This window comes from Erpetoichthys calabaricus, chromosome 16 (assembly GCF_900747795.2).
Source record: "Erpetoichthys calabaricus chromosome 16, fErpCal1.3, whole genome shotgun sequence".
In the NCBI taxonomy this organism is placed as follows: domain Eukaryota; kingdom Metazoa; phylum Chordata; class Cladistia; order Polypteriformes; family Polypteridae; genus Erpetoichthys; species Erpetoichthys calabaricus.
Window position 1 is genome coordinate 49,410,678 of NC_041409.2, and position 18,287 is coordinate 49,428,964.

General features: G+C 37.6%; 1 protein-coding gene across 2 annotated transcripts in view; it reads right to left on the reverse strand.

Annotated features, from left to right (window-relative positions):
- dcaf8 (DDB1 and CUL4 associated factor 8) overlaps nt 1-18,287 on the reverse strand; it is a 44,424-nt gene that overhangs the window by 11,016 nt on the left and 15,121 nt on the right. For both annotated transcript variants that reach the window (XM_028822234.2, XM_028822233.2), the window contains 5 exons: nt 14,950-15,090; nt 14,419-14,513; nt 8,293-8,403; nt 7,311-7,441; nt 4,103-4,210 (listed from right to left, as the gene is read on the reverse strand). In XM_028822234.2, coding sequence (XP_028678067.1) covers nt 4,103-4,210; nt 7,311-7,441; nt 8,293-8,403; nt 14,419-14,513; nt 14,950-15,090 — 586 coding nt within the window. The remainder of the gene's footprint in view (nt 1-4,102; nt 4,211-7,310; nt 7,442-8,292; nt 8,404-14,418; nt 14,514-14,949; nt 15,091-18,287) is intronic.

The window sequence follows — 18,287 nt, forward strand, 5'->3', positions numbered from 1 at the left end:
AAGCTGCAGAAACATCTCAAGGATGATCAGGGGAAACGAGATGCACCTGAGCTCAATTTTGAGCTTCATGGCAAAGGCTGTGAATACTTATGTACATGTGCTTTCTCAATTTTTTTTTTATTTTTAATAAATTTGCAAAAATCTCAAGTAAACTTTTTTCACATTGTTATTATGGAGTGTTGTGTGTAGAATTCTGAGGAAAAAAATGAATTTAATCCATTTTGGAATAAGGCTGTAACATAACAAAATGTGGAAAAAGTGATGTGCTGTGAATACTAACCGGATGCACTGTATGTATGTGTGTATATTATCATATTCATATATATTATATATATAATAATAATAATAATAATAATAATAATAAATTACATTTATATAGCGCTTTTCTCAGTACTCAAAGCGCTATCCACACAGGGAGGAACCGGGAAGCGAACCCAAAAGCTTCCACAGTCTCCTTACTGCAAAGCAGCAGCACTACCACTGCGCCACCTGTGAGGATACACACACACACACACGTACACACACACCCCTTTTCTCACAAAAGTGAATACACCCCTCACATTTGTGTAGATATTTTATTATATCTTTTCATGGGACAGCACTGAAGATATGACACTTTGACACAATGTAAAGTAGTCAGTGTACAGCTTGTATAACAGTGTAAATTTGCTGTCCCCTCAAAATAACTCCGCACACAGCCATTAATGTCTAAACTGCTGGCAACAAAAGTGAGTACTCCCCTAAGTGAAAAATGTGCCCAATTAGCCATTTTCCCTCCCCGGTGTCATGTGACTCGTTAGTGTTACAAGGTCTCAGGTGTGAATGGGGAGCAGGTGTGTTAAATTTGGCGTTATCGTGCTCACACTCTCTCATACTGGTCACTGGAAGTTCAACATGGCACCTCATGGCAAAGAACTCTCTGGGGATCTGAAAAAAATTATTATTGCTCTACAGATGGCCTAGGCTTTAAGAAGATTGCCATCACCCTGAAACTGAGCTGAAGCACGGTGGCCAAGACCACAGAGCGGTTTAACAGGTCAGGTTCCACTCAGAACAGGACTCGCCATGGTCGACCAAAGAAGTTGAGTGCACGTGCTCAGCGTCATATCCAGAGGTTGTCTTTTGAAAATAGACGTACGAGTGCTGCCAGCATTGCTGCAGTATGCCACACACTGCAACAAATTGGTCTGCATGGCTGTCATCCCAGAAGGAAGCATCTTCTAAAGATGATGAACAAGAAAGCCCGCAAACAGTTTGCTGAAGACAAGCAGACTAAGGACATGGATTACTGGAACCATGTCCTGTGGTCTGATGAGACCAAGATAAACTTATTTGGTTCAGATGGTGTCAAGCGTGTGTGGCAGCAACCCGGTGAGGAGTACAAAGACAAGTGTGTCTTGCCTACAATCAAGCATGGTGGTGGGAGTGTCATGGTTTGGGGCTGCACGAGTGCTGCCGGCACTGGGGAGCTACAGTTCATTGAGGGAACCATGAATGCCAACATGTACTGTGACATACTGAAGCAGAGCATGATCCTCTCCCTTCTGAAACTGGTCCGCAGGGCAGTATTCCAACATGATAACAACCCCAAACACACCTCCAAGATGACCACTGCCTTGCTAAAGAAACGGAGGGTAAAGGTGCTGGACTGCCCAAGCATGTCTCCAGACCTAAACCCTATTGAGCATCTGTGGGGCATCCTCAAACGGAGGAGCGCAAGGTCTCTAACTTCCGCCAGCTCCGTGATGTCGTCATGGAGGAGTGGAAGAGGATTCCAGTGGCAACCTGTGAAGCTCTAGTGAACTCCATGCCCAAGAGAGTTAAGGCAGTGCTGGAAAATAATGGTGGCCACACAAAATATTGACACTTTGGGCACAATTTGGACATTTTTCACTTAGGGGTGTACTCACTTTTGTTGCCAGCGGTTTAGACATTAATGGCTGTGCGTCAAGTTATTTTGAGGGGACAGCAAATTTATACTGTTATACAAGCTGTACACTGACTACTTAACATTGTATCAAAGTGTCATATCTTCAGTGTGGTCCCATGAAAAGATATAATAAAATATTTACACAAATGTGAGGGGTGTACTCACTTTGTGAGATACTGTATATAAAATCCTTCTCCTAAAAGTGCAACGATTTTTTGTCATGCTTTAAATTGGGCTTATTTTAAAACCTACATATATATTTGGTATCATTCTTTTCAGAATTTATCGAACTTTACTGTGATGTTGTTAGATTTTCAGATTCCTATTCCATTTTTAAATTATAAACCAAAATATCAAGAAAGTCATTTTTAATATCAAGAAAGTCATGGTTTTTATTTTTGATAGTTTGTTCCTGTGAAAGAAAGTTTACTCTATTAAAAAAGAAAGTGTCTATTCATAACACCAATGTTTGTATTTAGGTGATTTAGTTAGCTGAAGGTCAAGTTATGACCCACTGCATACCACTTTAGTTTCCATGTGATTTTTCCAGTTATTTAAATGAGTATTTTTTTAAAAAAAAGTTTAACCTATAAGAATGTCAGTTAAAATGAATGGATTGTTTATTTAGTTTCTTATAAATACTCATCGAGCATAGTGGACCTCAGCTTAACAGGAATACTCCAATCGGTAAGAGAGTAAATATTTTATTCTCATTTCATGATTTTTACTCCGTTAAATAAAAATTTATTTTTCTTTTACATATTTATAGAATTTCGTGATTTTGACTCCAATAAATAATTTTTCTTTTGTACATTTACAGATTTTACTAATATTCTGGCCGCAACTGGGGGTTGGCTTGCCTCCCTAATCTTTTCTATAAAAAAAAACATTTAAAGCTTTCTATGATAACTAAAATATCATAAAAAACCCAACAAATTTCAATAGCAGTGTAACACATGCAGGTGGTTATTTTCTGGCAATGTTAAATGTTTTATCTTTTAAACAACCTTTACTTGTTAGTGGTTTACATTGTTTGAGCAAGTGACATGGCGACAAAAGGGGAACATGATGCGGTACTGTATATTACATATAGAGTATTATTTGGAATGAGTTGCCTTACTTTACATCAGAGTAGTGCTTAGAATGGCAACAATAAGTCTTCGTAGTATGGACGAGGGGGTGCTGTTCAATGAAAAAGTTTGATTCACACGCATAGTGGAAAAAAACATTTTATTGTAATTAGGGGAAGGAAGTAGAGGGAAGTGTGAGTGTTTAGCTTGAAGGTTTTTTTTTTTGTTTTTTTTCATATAAACACAATGATTGTGAATTTCCCATTGGGATTAATAAAGTATCTATCTATCTGATTGTACTGTTGTATTATTTATACAAGTTTACCTTTAAATGACCTGTGGGTTAATATATGCATTCTCATTTTATATTCTGAATTATAAGATTTAAGTACCTAAATTCTTTGCTTTTCCAACGTTTAAGTTCATGGAGGGTAGTCACAGCAGCATAGTGATTAAAGCTGCTGCCTTATAATTTTGAAAGGTAGGGTTCAAATGCCCATATTGGTTTTCTTTCCATATCTCAAAAAGAAACAAGTTGAGGTAGTTGGGAAGTGTATGACTATGTGTAATATAGGAATGCATATAACCTTGGGCCTCATGGTGCCAGGCATATAAGCCAGTCCCCACAACTGTGAAATGGATTAAGCAAGGTTGATGGTGGGTTAAGTGTTGTGTAGTCCTCAAAAGTTGTTCATGGAATGACCTTAAATACAATTATTTAAAAAAATAATGCATCCTCCAGAGAAGCATTATGTATAATAAGATAACTGTATAATAATCTGGATGATACATTTCAACTAAAGATTACAATACTATGACGAGACATCATGGTCTGAAAGTATTTTGGAAACAAACCCTTATTTGAAAAATTTGCCAGTTTCCTTCTCACTTCTTAATACTCAAACATGATAATACAGTACCTGGAAATCACAAATGGCACCCTTGTTTCACCCATTTGACAATCCAAGTTAGCCCACACTAACACATTTAGAAATCTAAACTTAGATTGTACAATACCCTTAAAGCTACCATCCATTAATTTAAATCAATTTGTGGTAAGCAGGCAGCATCTGCTTCTAGGAAGATGTGCTCTCTCACAAACCTGTAGCATTGTTCCGATGTCCTTTGTATCGGCAAATATACTCTGCTCCATCACTATGTCTTGTGTCAAATAAGTAAATGTCTTCATCATTGTAACTTGCCAGAAGTTCTACAAATAAAAAGAAAAACAAACAAAGTGTAATCCTAGCACTCTTGGTATTGGGTGGGGAAAACTTCACCACATTTTGAACAATAAAAAATAAATTGAATGAAAATGTAAAAGTATAGGCCTTGCTCTTCCTGAAGGTGCTAATCAAATTCAAACATTTGCACATATTGCCAGGAAAGGATTAGAATAGTGATAAAGTGCTCAAGTCTGCAGTCTACTTTCAATGCCAACAGACTGTGCAGGTTGGAGAATATTTTATTAATAAGGGCTATTCAGTCTCTGTATAAATCACAGTGAGAGCTGTGGCCACATACTTGCAAAAACTTCAGCACCATTTCCAATGGGTATGAGACTCTGCCAAGGCTGTACTTTCTTTCCTGTCCTGTTTGCGATTTTCATGGACAGGATATCAAGGCGCAGGTGGAATGGAGTGGGGGGTCCAGTTCAGTGGCCTTGGAACTGCCTCACTGCATTTTGCAGACAATGTGGCCCAGTAGGCTTCATCGGCTTCAACTCCAGCACGCATCAGGACAGTTTGTGCCTGACTGTATAGCAGCAGGGATGAATATTAGAGTCTCCAAATCTAAGCCCATGGTCCTTGGTAGGAAAAAGGTGAACTGTCTTCTCTAAGTGATAGATGAGTTAATGGCTCAAGTGGCAGAGCTTAACTACCTCGGGGTCTTGTTCACAAGTGAGGGGAAAAGGAATGGCGAGATCAACAGACAGATAGGGGCAGATAGCAGTCATGCAGTCACTATACCAATCTGTAGTGGTGGAAAGGAGCAGAGGCAGAAGGAGAAGCTCTTGATTTACCAGTTGATCTAGGCTCCTCACCTCTGGTCATTAGCTTTGGTTAATGATCAAATAAATGAGATTGCAGAAATAAGCTGCCAAAATTAGCTTTCTCCGCAGGGTGGCTGAACCCCCGCATTAAGAGGAGCCAACTGAGGTGATTTGGGCACCTGATATGGACGCCTCCCTGTCAAGGTTTTACAGGAATGACCAGCTGGAAGGAGACCTAGGGCTTATAGGGCACTATTCTAATATACATATACACACACACACACACACATATATATACACATACATACATGCATACATACATACATATACATACACATACATACATACATACATACATATACACACACACACACACATACATAATTATATATACACACACCCACACATACAGTTAGGTCCATAAATATTTGGACAGAGACAACTTTTTCCTAATTTTGGTTCTGTACATTACCACAGAGGCTCAAAAGTAATTGGAAAATTGATTCAAAGGCTATTTCATGGGCAGATGTGGGCAAGTCCGTCGTTATGTCATTATCAATTAAGCAAATAAAAGGCCTGGAGTTGATTTGAGGTGTGGTGCTTGCATGTGGAAGATTTTGCTGTGAACAGACAACATGCGGTCAAAGGAGCTCTCCATGCAGGTGAAAGAAGCCATCCTTAAGCTGCGAAAACAGAAAAAACCCATCCGAGAAATTGCTACAATATAACGAGTGGCAAAATCTACAGTTTGGTACATCTTGAGAAAGAAAGCAAACACTGGTGAACTCAGCAACGCAAAAAGACCTGGACGTCCACGGAAGACAACAGTGGTGGATGATCGCAGAATCATTTCCATGGTGAAGAGAAACCCCTTCACAACAGCCAACCAAGTGAACAACACTTTCCAGGGGGTAGGCGTATCGATAACCAAGTCTACCATAAAGAGAAGACTGCATGAAAGTAAATACAGAGGGTGCACTGCAAGGTGCAAGCCACTCCTAAGCCTCAAGAATAGAAAGACTAGACTGGACTTTGCTAAAGAACATCTAAAAAAGCCAGCACAGTTCTGGAAAAATATTCTTTGAACAGATGAAACCAAGATCAACCTCTACCAGAATGATGGTAAGAAAAAAAGTATGGAGAAGGCGTGTAACAGCTCATTATCCAAAGCATACCACATCATCTGTAAAACACAGTGGAAGCAGTGTGATGGCTTGGGCGTGCATGGCTGCCAGTGGCACTGGGACACTAGTGTTTATTGATGATGTGAAACAGGACAGAAGCAGCCGAATGAATTCTGAGGTGTTCAGAGACATACTGTCTGCTCAAATCCAGCTAAATGCAGTCAAATGACCCAAAATATACAGCCAAAGCAACCCAGGAGTTTATTAAAGCAAAGAAGTGGAGAATTCTGCGGTGGGCTGGCGCCCTGCCCAGGGTTTGTTTCCTGCCTTGCGCCCCATGTTGGCTGGGATTGGCTCCAGCAGACCCCCCGTGACCCTGTAATTAGGCTAAAGCAGGCTGGATAATGGATGGATGGAAGTGGAGAATTCTTGAATGGCCAAGTCAGTCACCTGATCTTAACCCAATCGAACTTGCATTTCACTTGTTGAAGACTAAACTTCGGACAGAAAGGCCCACAAACAGCCAGCAACTGAAAGCCGCTGCAGTAAAGGCCTGGCAGAGCATTGAAAAGGAGGAAACCCAGCATCTGGTGATGTCCATGAGTTCAAGACTTCAGGCCGTCATTGCCAGCAAAGGGTTTTCAACCAAGTATTAGAAATGAACATTTTATTTCCAGTTATTTAATTTGTCAAATTACTTTTGAGCCCCTGAAATGAAGGGATTGTGTTAAAAAATGCTTTAGTTGCCTCACATTTTTATGCAATCGTTTTGTTCACCCCACTGAATTAAAGCTGAAAGTCTGCACTTCAACTGCATCCGAGTTGTTTCATTTAAAATTCATTGTGGTAATGAACAGAATCAAAATTAGAAAAAAGTTGTCTCTGTCCAAACATTTATGGACCCAATTGTGTCTGTATATATTAATTATATTATATAAAAAAAAATTGTAAAATGTACAATGAAGATAACTGATCCTTAAAAAGAGAGGGGAGAGGGAAGTCTGGGCATCTCTGCTCAAGCTGCTGCCCCCGCGACCCGACCTCGGATAAGCGGGAGACAATGGATGGATGGATGGATGATCCTTAAAAAAGCAGAACCTCTGTTAAACCATGCTGCATTAATTCTGCTGCTTCAAGCATACAGTACATTAAATGTTAACTCCTGGTAGATTTTAGAAGGAAAGTAAGCTGACCTGTTCCATCATGACTGTACACAAGACACGTAATATTTGTTTTTGATTCACTATTCATCAAATGAAATGGGCAAAATTTCTTTAATACTCCATTATTTTCATTTTCATTTATCTTCCTTTGATCATATATCCTATAGCAACAAAGAGAAATTAAAATGTTAAAAAACAGTAACATTCAGGGTAGAAAGTTGTGACAATAGACTCAACTGCTATACTAAGAATATTTTAAGAAAAAGCTTTTCATTGAAAAAAGCTAATTAAGCTGAAGTTTAGCATGCAGAAAGCCAATTGGGTAAGCTATACTTTTTAGATAAAGAATAAATGATGGTGACTTCAATTCAGTTTAAAAAGATGAGTGAGCAAAATTACAACTGGAAGAACAGGCAAAATCATTGAATCCCCCATCCCTAACATTGCATTTTGGAATTTTAACAAGTGATTACTGAGAGTTTGTTTTGTGTGAGTGTGTCTTTTTATTTTTCCGAAGCATGACAAATGCTTTTTTATTTAAGAAAATCAGCAGATAGGACTGGAGTGAAGTCTGGTAGCAGAGAAACTATGAGGCATTGCAGCACGGTAGAACTGAAGCAAAGCTGAGCCTGTAGACTTGTGTCTGACTGCAAGGTTTGTTTTTTTCTCAGCTTCTGTTGTGTGTATATGTGTTCCCTCAGCTGTCACTTGAGAGTTGCTCTTGGACTGTACAATTTAAGAGCCCATAGCTACAGTCAGTAACTGATTTGATTTAGGACTACTTTATAGCCACTATTCCATAACATTTTAACTTATTTATATTTAAAAACCATTGGAGTTAATTTAAAGGTAATATTTAAAATTAGTCTTCTTTGTGGGTCTTTTTTTTTTTTTTTTTAAACAACATCAACCTTGGCAGGACTCCCACAGAATCCCAAGCACAGTATGGTGTCCCCCAGACTAAAACACCTGAATTAGACATGCAATCCTCGAAATAAGTGTGCAGGCCCACCTGATGTACTGGTCTCTGCCTCCAACTGCAAACTGGTGTGTTGAAGCTGGATTAACGTAGATAGTGTACAGACCAATTTTTTTCTCGTTCTCTTTTGCAACAACCACCTTACTGTAGAAAGATGAAAATGTTTAACAAGTAAAATAAGATGTAACAAAAAGAACCAAATGAACATCTTAAACTAGCTTATGGTTTAGGAAGGGGGGTGCAGGGGGAAATCAGAATTTTCACAGCAGGGTCACCAGTACAACACTCACACAGAGCACCTTCTAGGTGCCAGGTTTGAATCAATTATCCTGGCAAGAAGAAAATCATGAAAATGTACAGACACGGGAAGAACATACAAACTCCACACAGTGCAGCATTTCATGCTAGGGTGCTGGATCCCCAAGGGTGCAGTGTGCTAACCACTGTGTGGTCATCCAAATATTTATCTGAGAAAGGAACGGTCAACTCACAAATACAAAAATACACTCAAAATCTGCATAATCTATTTCAGGACTTCAGAGGGTTAAAGCCTTTCCCTGCAAACAAGACAGGAATACACCAGAGTGCCAGTCATGCAGACGGAGGGCTGATTTACAGTTGCCAATCCTCTTGAAATGCAGGAGGAAAAAATAAATCAATGCAGACATGTGGAGAAAAGGAGCTTTTTAAGAAGAGGGACTTTCATAAAACAGCAATTGGCCAACAGAAATGCAAAAGATTTATTGAGGAAATAGCACACAATTAGGCTGGACTACACAATGTAAAACACACTTTAATAGGTGGATACATTGTGCTTACTAAAGGTGGGTAGAAAAATGTATGCCTCCAGAATAGACACTGTCTGTATTTAACCTAGGAGTTTATGATTAACAATGTCAGTGTTTTGTAGAGATTCGTTCATGCATCAGTGCTGTGACTTGAGCACTATGTACAAAATTTATTTAATTATAAGACATACAATAACCAAAAGGGTAAAAGAAACAAACACATAAAAGCTGAAGAGCTTCATAATATAAAAGTACACAGATAGTCAACATCTCACACTGGGTCAAAGGCCAGGGAGTAAAAGTGTGTTTTTAAATAAGATTTAAGGACAGCAAGTGAAGGAGCCTGTCTAACGTCCAAAGGCAAATCGTTCCAGAGTTCTGGAGCTGCAACTGAAAAAACCCGATCACCTCGGAGTTTGCATCGTGTCTTAGGAACAAGTAAAAGCACCTGGTCTACTGACCTGAGAGAGCGAGACGATACATAAGGGTGCAGCAGTTCCGACAAATAAAATGGGGCACAACCATTAAAAGGATTTAAAAACAGATACAAAAATCTTAAAATGGATTTGAAAATGAAATGGAAGCCAGTGAAGAGAAGTCAGAATTGGGGTAATGTGCTCCTGCTTGCTTGTACCAGTTTCAAAAAAATCAAATCAATCGAGCAGTGGCAATTTGCACCAGCTGTAGGCAAGCAATGAAGGCCTAGCTAGTTCCAAAAAGAAGTGCATTGCAGTAATCTAGACAAGAGGTTATAGAAGCATGTATCACTGTTTCAAGGGTGCTATTAGACAAAACAGGTTTGAATTTTGACAGCCACCTCAACTGAAAAAAGCAACATTTTACCACTGCGTTCACTTGGCTATCAAGTTTTAAAGTAGAATCCATTTTCACACCTAAATTTGTGATTATGGATTTCTCATATTGAGCCACAGTGGAAAGGTTGATGCAGGGGGTCTGCTGGTGCCATTGGGTCTCAATAGCATGACTTCTGTCTTGTTCTCATTAAAATTTAGAAAATTTAAAGTCATCCAACTCCTGATGTCAATAAGGCAATCAAGGAGGGGCTGGACAGAGCAGAACCGGGGCACTTCAGAGGGAAATAAAGCTGTCAGTCATCCGCATAAAGATGAAAGGAATTACCATGTTTCCGGAAAATAGTGCCAAGTGGCAGCAGGTACAAGAAGAACAGAAGAGGTCCCAAGATGGAGAAATATGGTACCCCCAGGGGAGGTAAAATCATCGATTCGGACACAAAAGGACCTAAACCATTGGAGAGCTGAACCTGTGATGCCCACCCACTGCTCCAGCCTAGAGATGAGGACCTCATGGTCTAGAGCAGAGTTTCCCAACCTCAGTCCTGTGGCCCCAGGTTTTTGTTCCAACCAGATTCCTAATCAGTGACACCTGATAACAACACTGAATAATCAATGGCTGCAAGTACTTTAGCATCAGACCCACTAATTAGTAAATAATGGATGAATTAAACAATTAGAACACCTAGAAAAGCAGAATGAAAATCAAGATGAAAATACTGTTAAAAAGAAAAAAGAAAAAAAACATTCCCATATAACTGCTTGGTACATTTTAATTTATATGTTTATAATATATTTACCAAAACCTTAGTTTAATTTCTATATTTTCCCAAAACACAGAACTTGGGAAATATCAGTCCACTTAATTAGCCCAGGAGTCCAATTAAAAACAGAAGCTGGTTGGCACAAAAAAACCTGCAGCCACAGAGCGGGGCCCACAGGACCGAGGTTGGGAAACACTGGTCTGTAGAAGCATAAGTAGTACACAGTCACCAGAGTCCACTGTTAAAAGAGTATCATTAAAAAAAAAAAAACCTTAGTGTGAGAGACAATGACATCAAGAAACAAATTTTGCTCTAACAGCTTTCAAAACTTTCTGATAACACCAACTCTCTCTCAAAATTAAAAAAAAAAAAAAAAAAACACAACCTGCAACTTGTCCTTTTCCCACCTCCGTTCAGCTCTCCTGCACACCCATCTAAAGGCACAGGTATTAGCATTTAACCATGGCTCTGAGCAGGGCTTTAGTTGTCTGCTTTTTAATGGAGCAAAACAGTCCAGAACAGTTTGGCAAGCAGAATTAAATTGAAGTGTTAGCTCCTTAGTATTGGATAACACCAAGGGCTGTGAGGTCACTTGATAATTAAAAACAGCAGAAAATTATACATGTTAACAGCTCCTACTAAGAAAACAATAACCTTTACCATAACACACACACACACACACACACACACACAGAGAGGTACCTTAGAATATGAAAAATATGAAGGCTACATATAAGCACATAGATCACTATTAACTACAGAGACCGTCTTCAGTTCTGTCACACCAAGCATTGCTATTTAAAAGAAAGCTTATTCACTAAATGAGTGGAAAAAAAACCAAAAATAAAACGAAAAACAGTTCAACACCCCCTGACCTATCTGTCTGCCAAAAACAAACATTATCTCTAGCATATGCTTAAAGCACAGGAAATTATTAAGATTAGCAGCTTGTTATAATGCACGTTTAAAATCGGGAGTGGTCTCCCCTCGACTTTCTCATATATTCAGATATCCATCCCCATATTTGAGGAGTAAATGCAAGACATTTTTATATTACGTATATTAAAGAACCATCAACCACAAATCAAATCAAATTAATAATATATTGAACAATTATTATAAAAGTAAAGTTGAAAAAAATTGGACTCTGCAGCTGCATGAACAAAATGTAAAGTACCACTTCCGGTTAGCGGAAACAGCCCAAAAGTTGACAGAAATCTGTATTTTTTTACCTAATATTTGTATGCAAAATTTGGTTGACCCAAGTGAAAGCATACTCAAGTTATTGTGTGTGTATTATTTTATATATATATATATATATATATATATATATATATATATATATATATATATATATATATATATATATATATATATATATATATATATATATATATATATATATATATATATATATATAAATAAAAACACAATACTTTCTCGTATACGAAGTAAAGGGAAAGTAAAAAAAAATTTAAAAAAAACCCAAACTACATGTAAAGATCTACAATAAACTGCTGCTCACAAGCACAGATACATATTTCAATTTTGAATTGTTTTGCTCTGCCCCTGTTCTTCCTCAAAGTATCTATTTTGTGAACCTACTGAATCCAATTCAGGATCACAAAGAGCCAACATGTCTTTTGGCAGTATCAAACATGTGATGGTAGAAACCAACCCTGGAACCCTGTGTATTTAATTTTGTTCTCTACCAGGAGTACACTCAGTCAGAGTTCAGTTCAAATTCAGTTTCATGTAATGAAGTACAAAATACTAAATTCTGGCCAAAGCATTATTAATTCCCAATACAAGATGTGTAATACCGACCTATAAAAACCAATTTAAAAAAAGCAAATTAAATATTATTTTATATTGAAAGAAAAAAATTGGTGAAGACACTATTGAGATCATGACAGGTGTGTTATGTGCCAAGTATATCCTAGGGCTGACGGAGACATCAAACTCTTACAGTACATGCCACATGAATGAAAAGAATCACGTTTTTCAGGATACTGGCAGGACTATGAAAATTATTATGGAAATCTGGGAAATTACAAAGTCGTGTAGCCTGAAGAACAAACTTTAAACAGGTAAGTGGATAAGATATTAGCATCATCAAGTGAAAAATACAGGCTTCAATCAAAGACCAAGAAGTCAAGAACATTAAGAATTTTTAAATAAATTACAGCATATCAGATGTCAATTTTCCTGTCTGGTTTTAATGTGCAGTTTTACAGTTTGTGGGTGGTGATGAGCATACTAAGAGGTGGTGTGCTTCTTTTTTTTGTTATTTCTGGTATGAACTGCCTAGTATGTTGTCTACAGCACATCAATGACACTGCCCACATTATTAGAGTGGCTGTGCAATGCCACCCGGTTCTATGGAATTTTGAATAGTGCTAATAGGGGTGAATGATGTGTCTTTTGAAATGGGCATGATAAAATTGAAATTATGTCCAAAAAGTAAAAACATCTATGAAGCAGCCAAACCAGCATACCCCTCTTACCATCCCACACCATATTGGTTCTCAGAAAAATCTTCTCACCATATTTAAAATGTACAGTATGAAACCAAATACAGTACGTAAAGGGCCGCGCGTGACTGACATTTTAATTCTGCTTCCATGAAGAACCAACGTCAGTCTTGCCTGCTGCACTAAAATTACAAAAGTATCATGTCACATCCATTGGTACTCCTGCCAGCATGCAGGCCTGCAAGCATCAACAGGCACGTGTACATGCTCCTCAATGACCACATTATTCACAGAAACCTGGTTTCTAAAATGCCATGTAAATCCTTATTCCAATCTTGTTAACAGAGGTATATTTCTACAGAAATTACCCAATTATGTGGCCATGTAAATCCTTAAATCAGGTTACCATTAAGGATTTTGTAGCCTGCGCATGTCTGTTGCACTCGGTTTGCCTGCACACATATTTGTTTTGCACATGCATCCACAAAATAAATTTCCAGAGGCAAATATTCAGGCGATTGCACTATTCCTTCTACTGGCCAAAATAATATGTCACAATATTTCATAAATTGCTAAATTTATGTTGATGAGCTAAACATACAGGATTATGTAAACACTTTAATAAATTACAGAGACAGAACCATTATAACAGATAGCACAATATATGCCTTAAACACTGAACTTTGTTGGCCACATCTAAGAAGGTACTCCTAAAAGAACAAGCAATGGAGGATCTTGAGCCTCAGTCTTTAGACTGGGGATTAATTCTGCAGTTGAAATATTTGTTAATGTTTATGTTGCTTTGAGCCACATTTCCAAGAGAATCATAAATGTTAACTCTGATACCGTGCAAATTTGATGAAAGCTTTTAAATATTACTGGAAAAAACACTGCGTTTAACGTAGATTGATACTCGACAGCAAGGCTGATTAACCCGAAAAACACAACAGTGACAAAACCTGGAGAGTCAAAACTACAAAGTGAATAAGCCACTGAAATTCTGAATGTTTGCTCAAGTTGTTTTTTTTCTCTTGAATATATATTTTTTTAAGTAAATTGCTTTGTGCATTTCTTGTAAGCACTAGAGAACAAAGTGAATTAAAAGTCAAAACAGCTCATTATTAAAAAAAAAAAAAAAAAGGGTTTTGGGGAGGAATCAGAAGTTCCATCGGTTATCAAGAAAAACTACACAGTGCAGTGAGATTTGGGGACTAAGCTTCCATAATACTGCCAATTCTACAGGCCATTTACACCATTTATACAAAATATGCATGAAGCATTCATTACAACATTTATTTCTGGAATAGAAAATTCAGCTTACGTTGCAGGGCGATCTAGTCGTAGATCAATGCCAAACACAACAGCATCTTCACCCGCTGACAGAAAAGAGCAAGGAGAATCTGGTTCCAGGGCCAGCTGTAAGGTGACGACAAATAACAAAAAATCACCTAATTGTGACTCCCAATGGTTATGTAATGCATCATTTTATTTATGTTTGTGCTACTTTTATAATTAAAATGATTTGATTTTTTTGGATTTGTATTTTGTATCTATTGCATCAACTTCAAAACTGACCAAAGGTTTTATTTAATTTGAAAAAGAATTTAGATATTCAGACTAGATTTTGTGGTGCTATTTATTTTAAAAAGTTATTTTTGCAGTTTCTCAAAGGTTATATTAACCATCACTGGTCATCAGTGGATGTGTGTTAAATTCTAAATACTTAATTAAATGTACTGAAATAAAATCAGAAATTCAAATTCAAAAGACCTGATATTAAGCAGGAGCACCACTCTAGTGGTGCCCCTACCTGGGGTACAGGCATTACTACACAAAGCTTATAAAGACGCACCTTATGTGCAGCTCCCTTGTGCTGAGCAACTCTCTTAGTAGATTTGCATCGCTGCGTGGCAGAGAGTTCAGCCACACGAATTTGACCATCACGGGCACACATTGCAAGAGTTGAGTCACCACTGTGGGGCAGGAACTTGGCCTGTCGGTAAAGAGAGAGAAGGCGGCTAAGAAATGGCTTTAAGTCTGTCAGTCAATGTGGAAGCAGAGTTTTCACAAACACAGGGTTAACACAAAAAAGAGCATTAAAATAAAACACTGCATATTTTGGATATAAACTTTATTATATGAAAGGCAACAATGATTGTATTGGAGTGGTTTTAAATGTCTACTTTGCTTGTTTGTGGTTTCTTTGGTCCATCTTGTTTAGATGAAACACAGTTCTTTTTAAATTACCAAGAGCAATGAATGTTTTTAAATTTTATAATTTAAAAAAAACAAAAAAAAAAACAAAACAAAACACATTACTCTGTCAAATATGGATACTTGCATTGAAATGCTTACGATTTATAAATACAGTGATAACATTACTAAGTGCAAACATTAAATACCTTTTTGATACACTAATTTCATCAGTTGTCTTGTCATAATACAATTAAAAATAAAAACATACATTTTTCCCTAGATTACCTCTGCATTTGGTAAGAATTCCTGTTTGTCAACTTTAGTACAATATGTTACGTATTACGGTATTTTTGAAAAGGATTTTTGCAATAAATACTCCAGTAATCAAAAATGTTTTACTGATGAAGAAATTACAGACAACCAGTTATTATTAAAATGTACTTTCTAGGTTTTATGAAGAAGTACAACTGCAAACACCAAATTTTGACCCTAGCATTAATTCCACTTAAGGTCTTCAAACATGCATGGTGTGACTGACAAGCCACTGTTTCAAAGGATTATTCCAAACACTGCCAACCGCTTTCATTTCCAGTTCCAATTTTTATATTAGGTCTATACATTTTCTACGTTGTATACAGTAGATTCAGAAAAGATTCAGAGCCCTTCACTTTCTGCATACTAGATAGATACTTTATTAATCCCAAGGGGAAATTCACAATATTTTCACATATACTACATCTCCTTGTATAATTTTAAATGAATTTATTTTGCTTTTTTTGCCCATCAGCTTAAATTCATTAACACGTTTTGACAAAGTGAATGCATGTTTTCAAAAATGTTTGCCAATTTATTAAAAAACTGAGAAGTCTCATAAGTAAAACTATTCAGAAGCCTAATTCAGGATTGAATAGAAGCCCCTCTGGTAGCACACCCAGATTTGATCAGTTTATCTCATTCTTCCTGGCAGATCCTCTCAAGCTCCATTGGATTGGATAGGAATCACCTCTACACCACAACTTTCAGGTTTTTCCACAGATGTTCTATTGGGGTTTAAGCCTGGGCTTTGGCTTAGCAAGTCAAGGACAATTTCAGACTTGTCCCAAAGCCACTCCAGCATTGACTTGGCTGTCTGCTTCTGGTCATTAACATGAGGAAAGGTGAAGTCACCACCGTCTGTGGTTGCTTGTACTCTGCTGCAGGCATTCATGAAGGTCCTCACTACATTTGGCTGCATCTATTCTTTCCTCAGTTCTGACCAGTCTCTCTGCCTCCATAGCACGATACTGCCACCACAATGATACACTGCAGGGTTGATACTGGGCAGGTGATGAGCAGTGCCTGGTCTTCACCAGACATAGTGCTTGAAGTTCTGCCCAAATAATTCAGTTCTTGTTGCAACAGACCAGAGCAAAGTCTGGGCAGGTCGTCCTATGTCTTTTACTCAAGAGTAGCTTCCGTGTAGTCACTCTACCATAAATGCCCAATTAATGGAGTCCTGCCAAGATGGTTGTACTTCTGGCAGGTTTTCCCCATCTTAAGAGAGGGCTATGAAGCTCTGTTAGAATGACCACTGGGTTCTTGGTGACCTACCTGACCAAGACCCTTCTTGCCCAATTACTCAAATTTGGCTTCTAAGAAAAGTCCTGGTAGTTCCAAACTTCTCCCATCTTGCAATTACTGAGGCCACTGTGTTCTTGGTAACACCCATATCTTAAAAATGGTGACCTATGCCTCCCCATAATTTATTTGTGGAGGTCTACAGAGAGTTCCTTGGACTTCACGGCTTGGTTTTTCTCCTGACTGGCAGTTTGAATTGTGAGACCAAGGACAAATGCGCCTATTCAAATGTTGTCCAATCCGTTCAATTTGCCACAGGTGGACTCTAATCAACTTCTGGACACATCTCTAGGAGAATTAAAGCAAATAGGATGGACCAGAGCACAATATTAAGCGCCACAGTAACATGTCTGAATACTTCTAAATATATCTGAATGAAAGATTAATTGTTTATATTTAATACGTTTACCAAACTTTCTAAAAACATTTTCAACCTTATCATTATGGGTTATTGAGTGTAGACTGGTAGTAAAAATGCCAAATATATTAATTTAAAATGAAATCTACAACACAATAAAAAGTGTTCAGAAAGAGAGGGGGGTTTGAATGCAGTGTACACACACACACACACACACACACACACAATTAAGTTTCATATTATACAAAAGATGTTTAGAAACCCGACACTAGCCTTTTTAGGACAGAAGGATTACACTTATAATCTGATTAAACATTTGTTTTGTTAAACTTCCCTATAACATTCTCTCTCCCAGTACCTTAGCAGATGGACACCAAATTGAAAAAGTGGAGAATATGGCCTTCTTAATTCAAAGCATTCTTTTTTTTTCCCCCAGCTTAACTGTTCCTACACCCAAGAACAGCCTCAAGTTCAATATTTCAAGACATGTGTTGTTCTCAATGACCCTGGGAAACCAACGTGTTCATTAAGTTCTCTTTCAAGCACTTTTAGCCAGAAGCATTACAGTTATTCACAGGTACTTCAGATTGTTTCTTTTTTTGCCTCACTATGCATCAAAATTCTGCTGAAGGATTCTTCCTATAGTTCTGAACTATGATCATATAAATCCTCCTTTTGATATGTGAATGATAAAAGAATCTGGCCCCCTTTACACAAACAGTACGTATTAATACCCACACTCAAGGGGTAAATAACACTGGCTAGTCTTGTTGCAAAGTAGCATTGGGACACACAAGCTCCCCAAGTTAATTTTCTCAAGAAATATTAACCTTTTCTTTCATCTTCTCCATTAACAACAATGCATTTTCTTTTATTAAAGCAGTGTTCCATGTTACATGAATTACTCCTTCAGGAGTAGTTAAGAAAAACTTCAGCTGTCTTTTTATGAGTTTATTATTATACATTATGTTTGTACGGGTGTAAATACTACATGGCTTTTTATGGTAGCTCAATAGGTA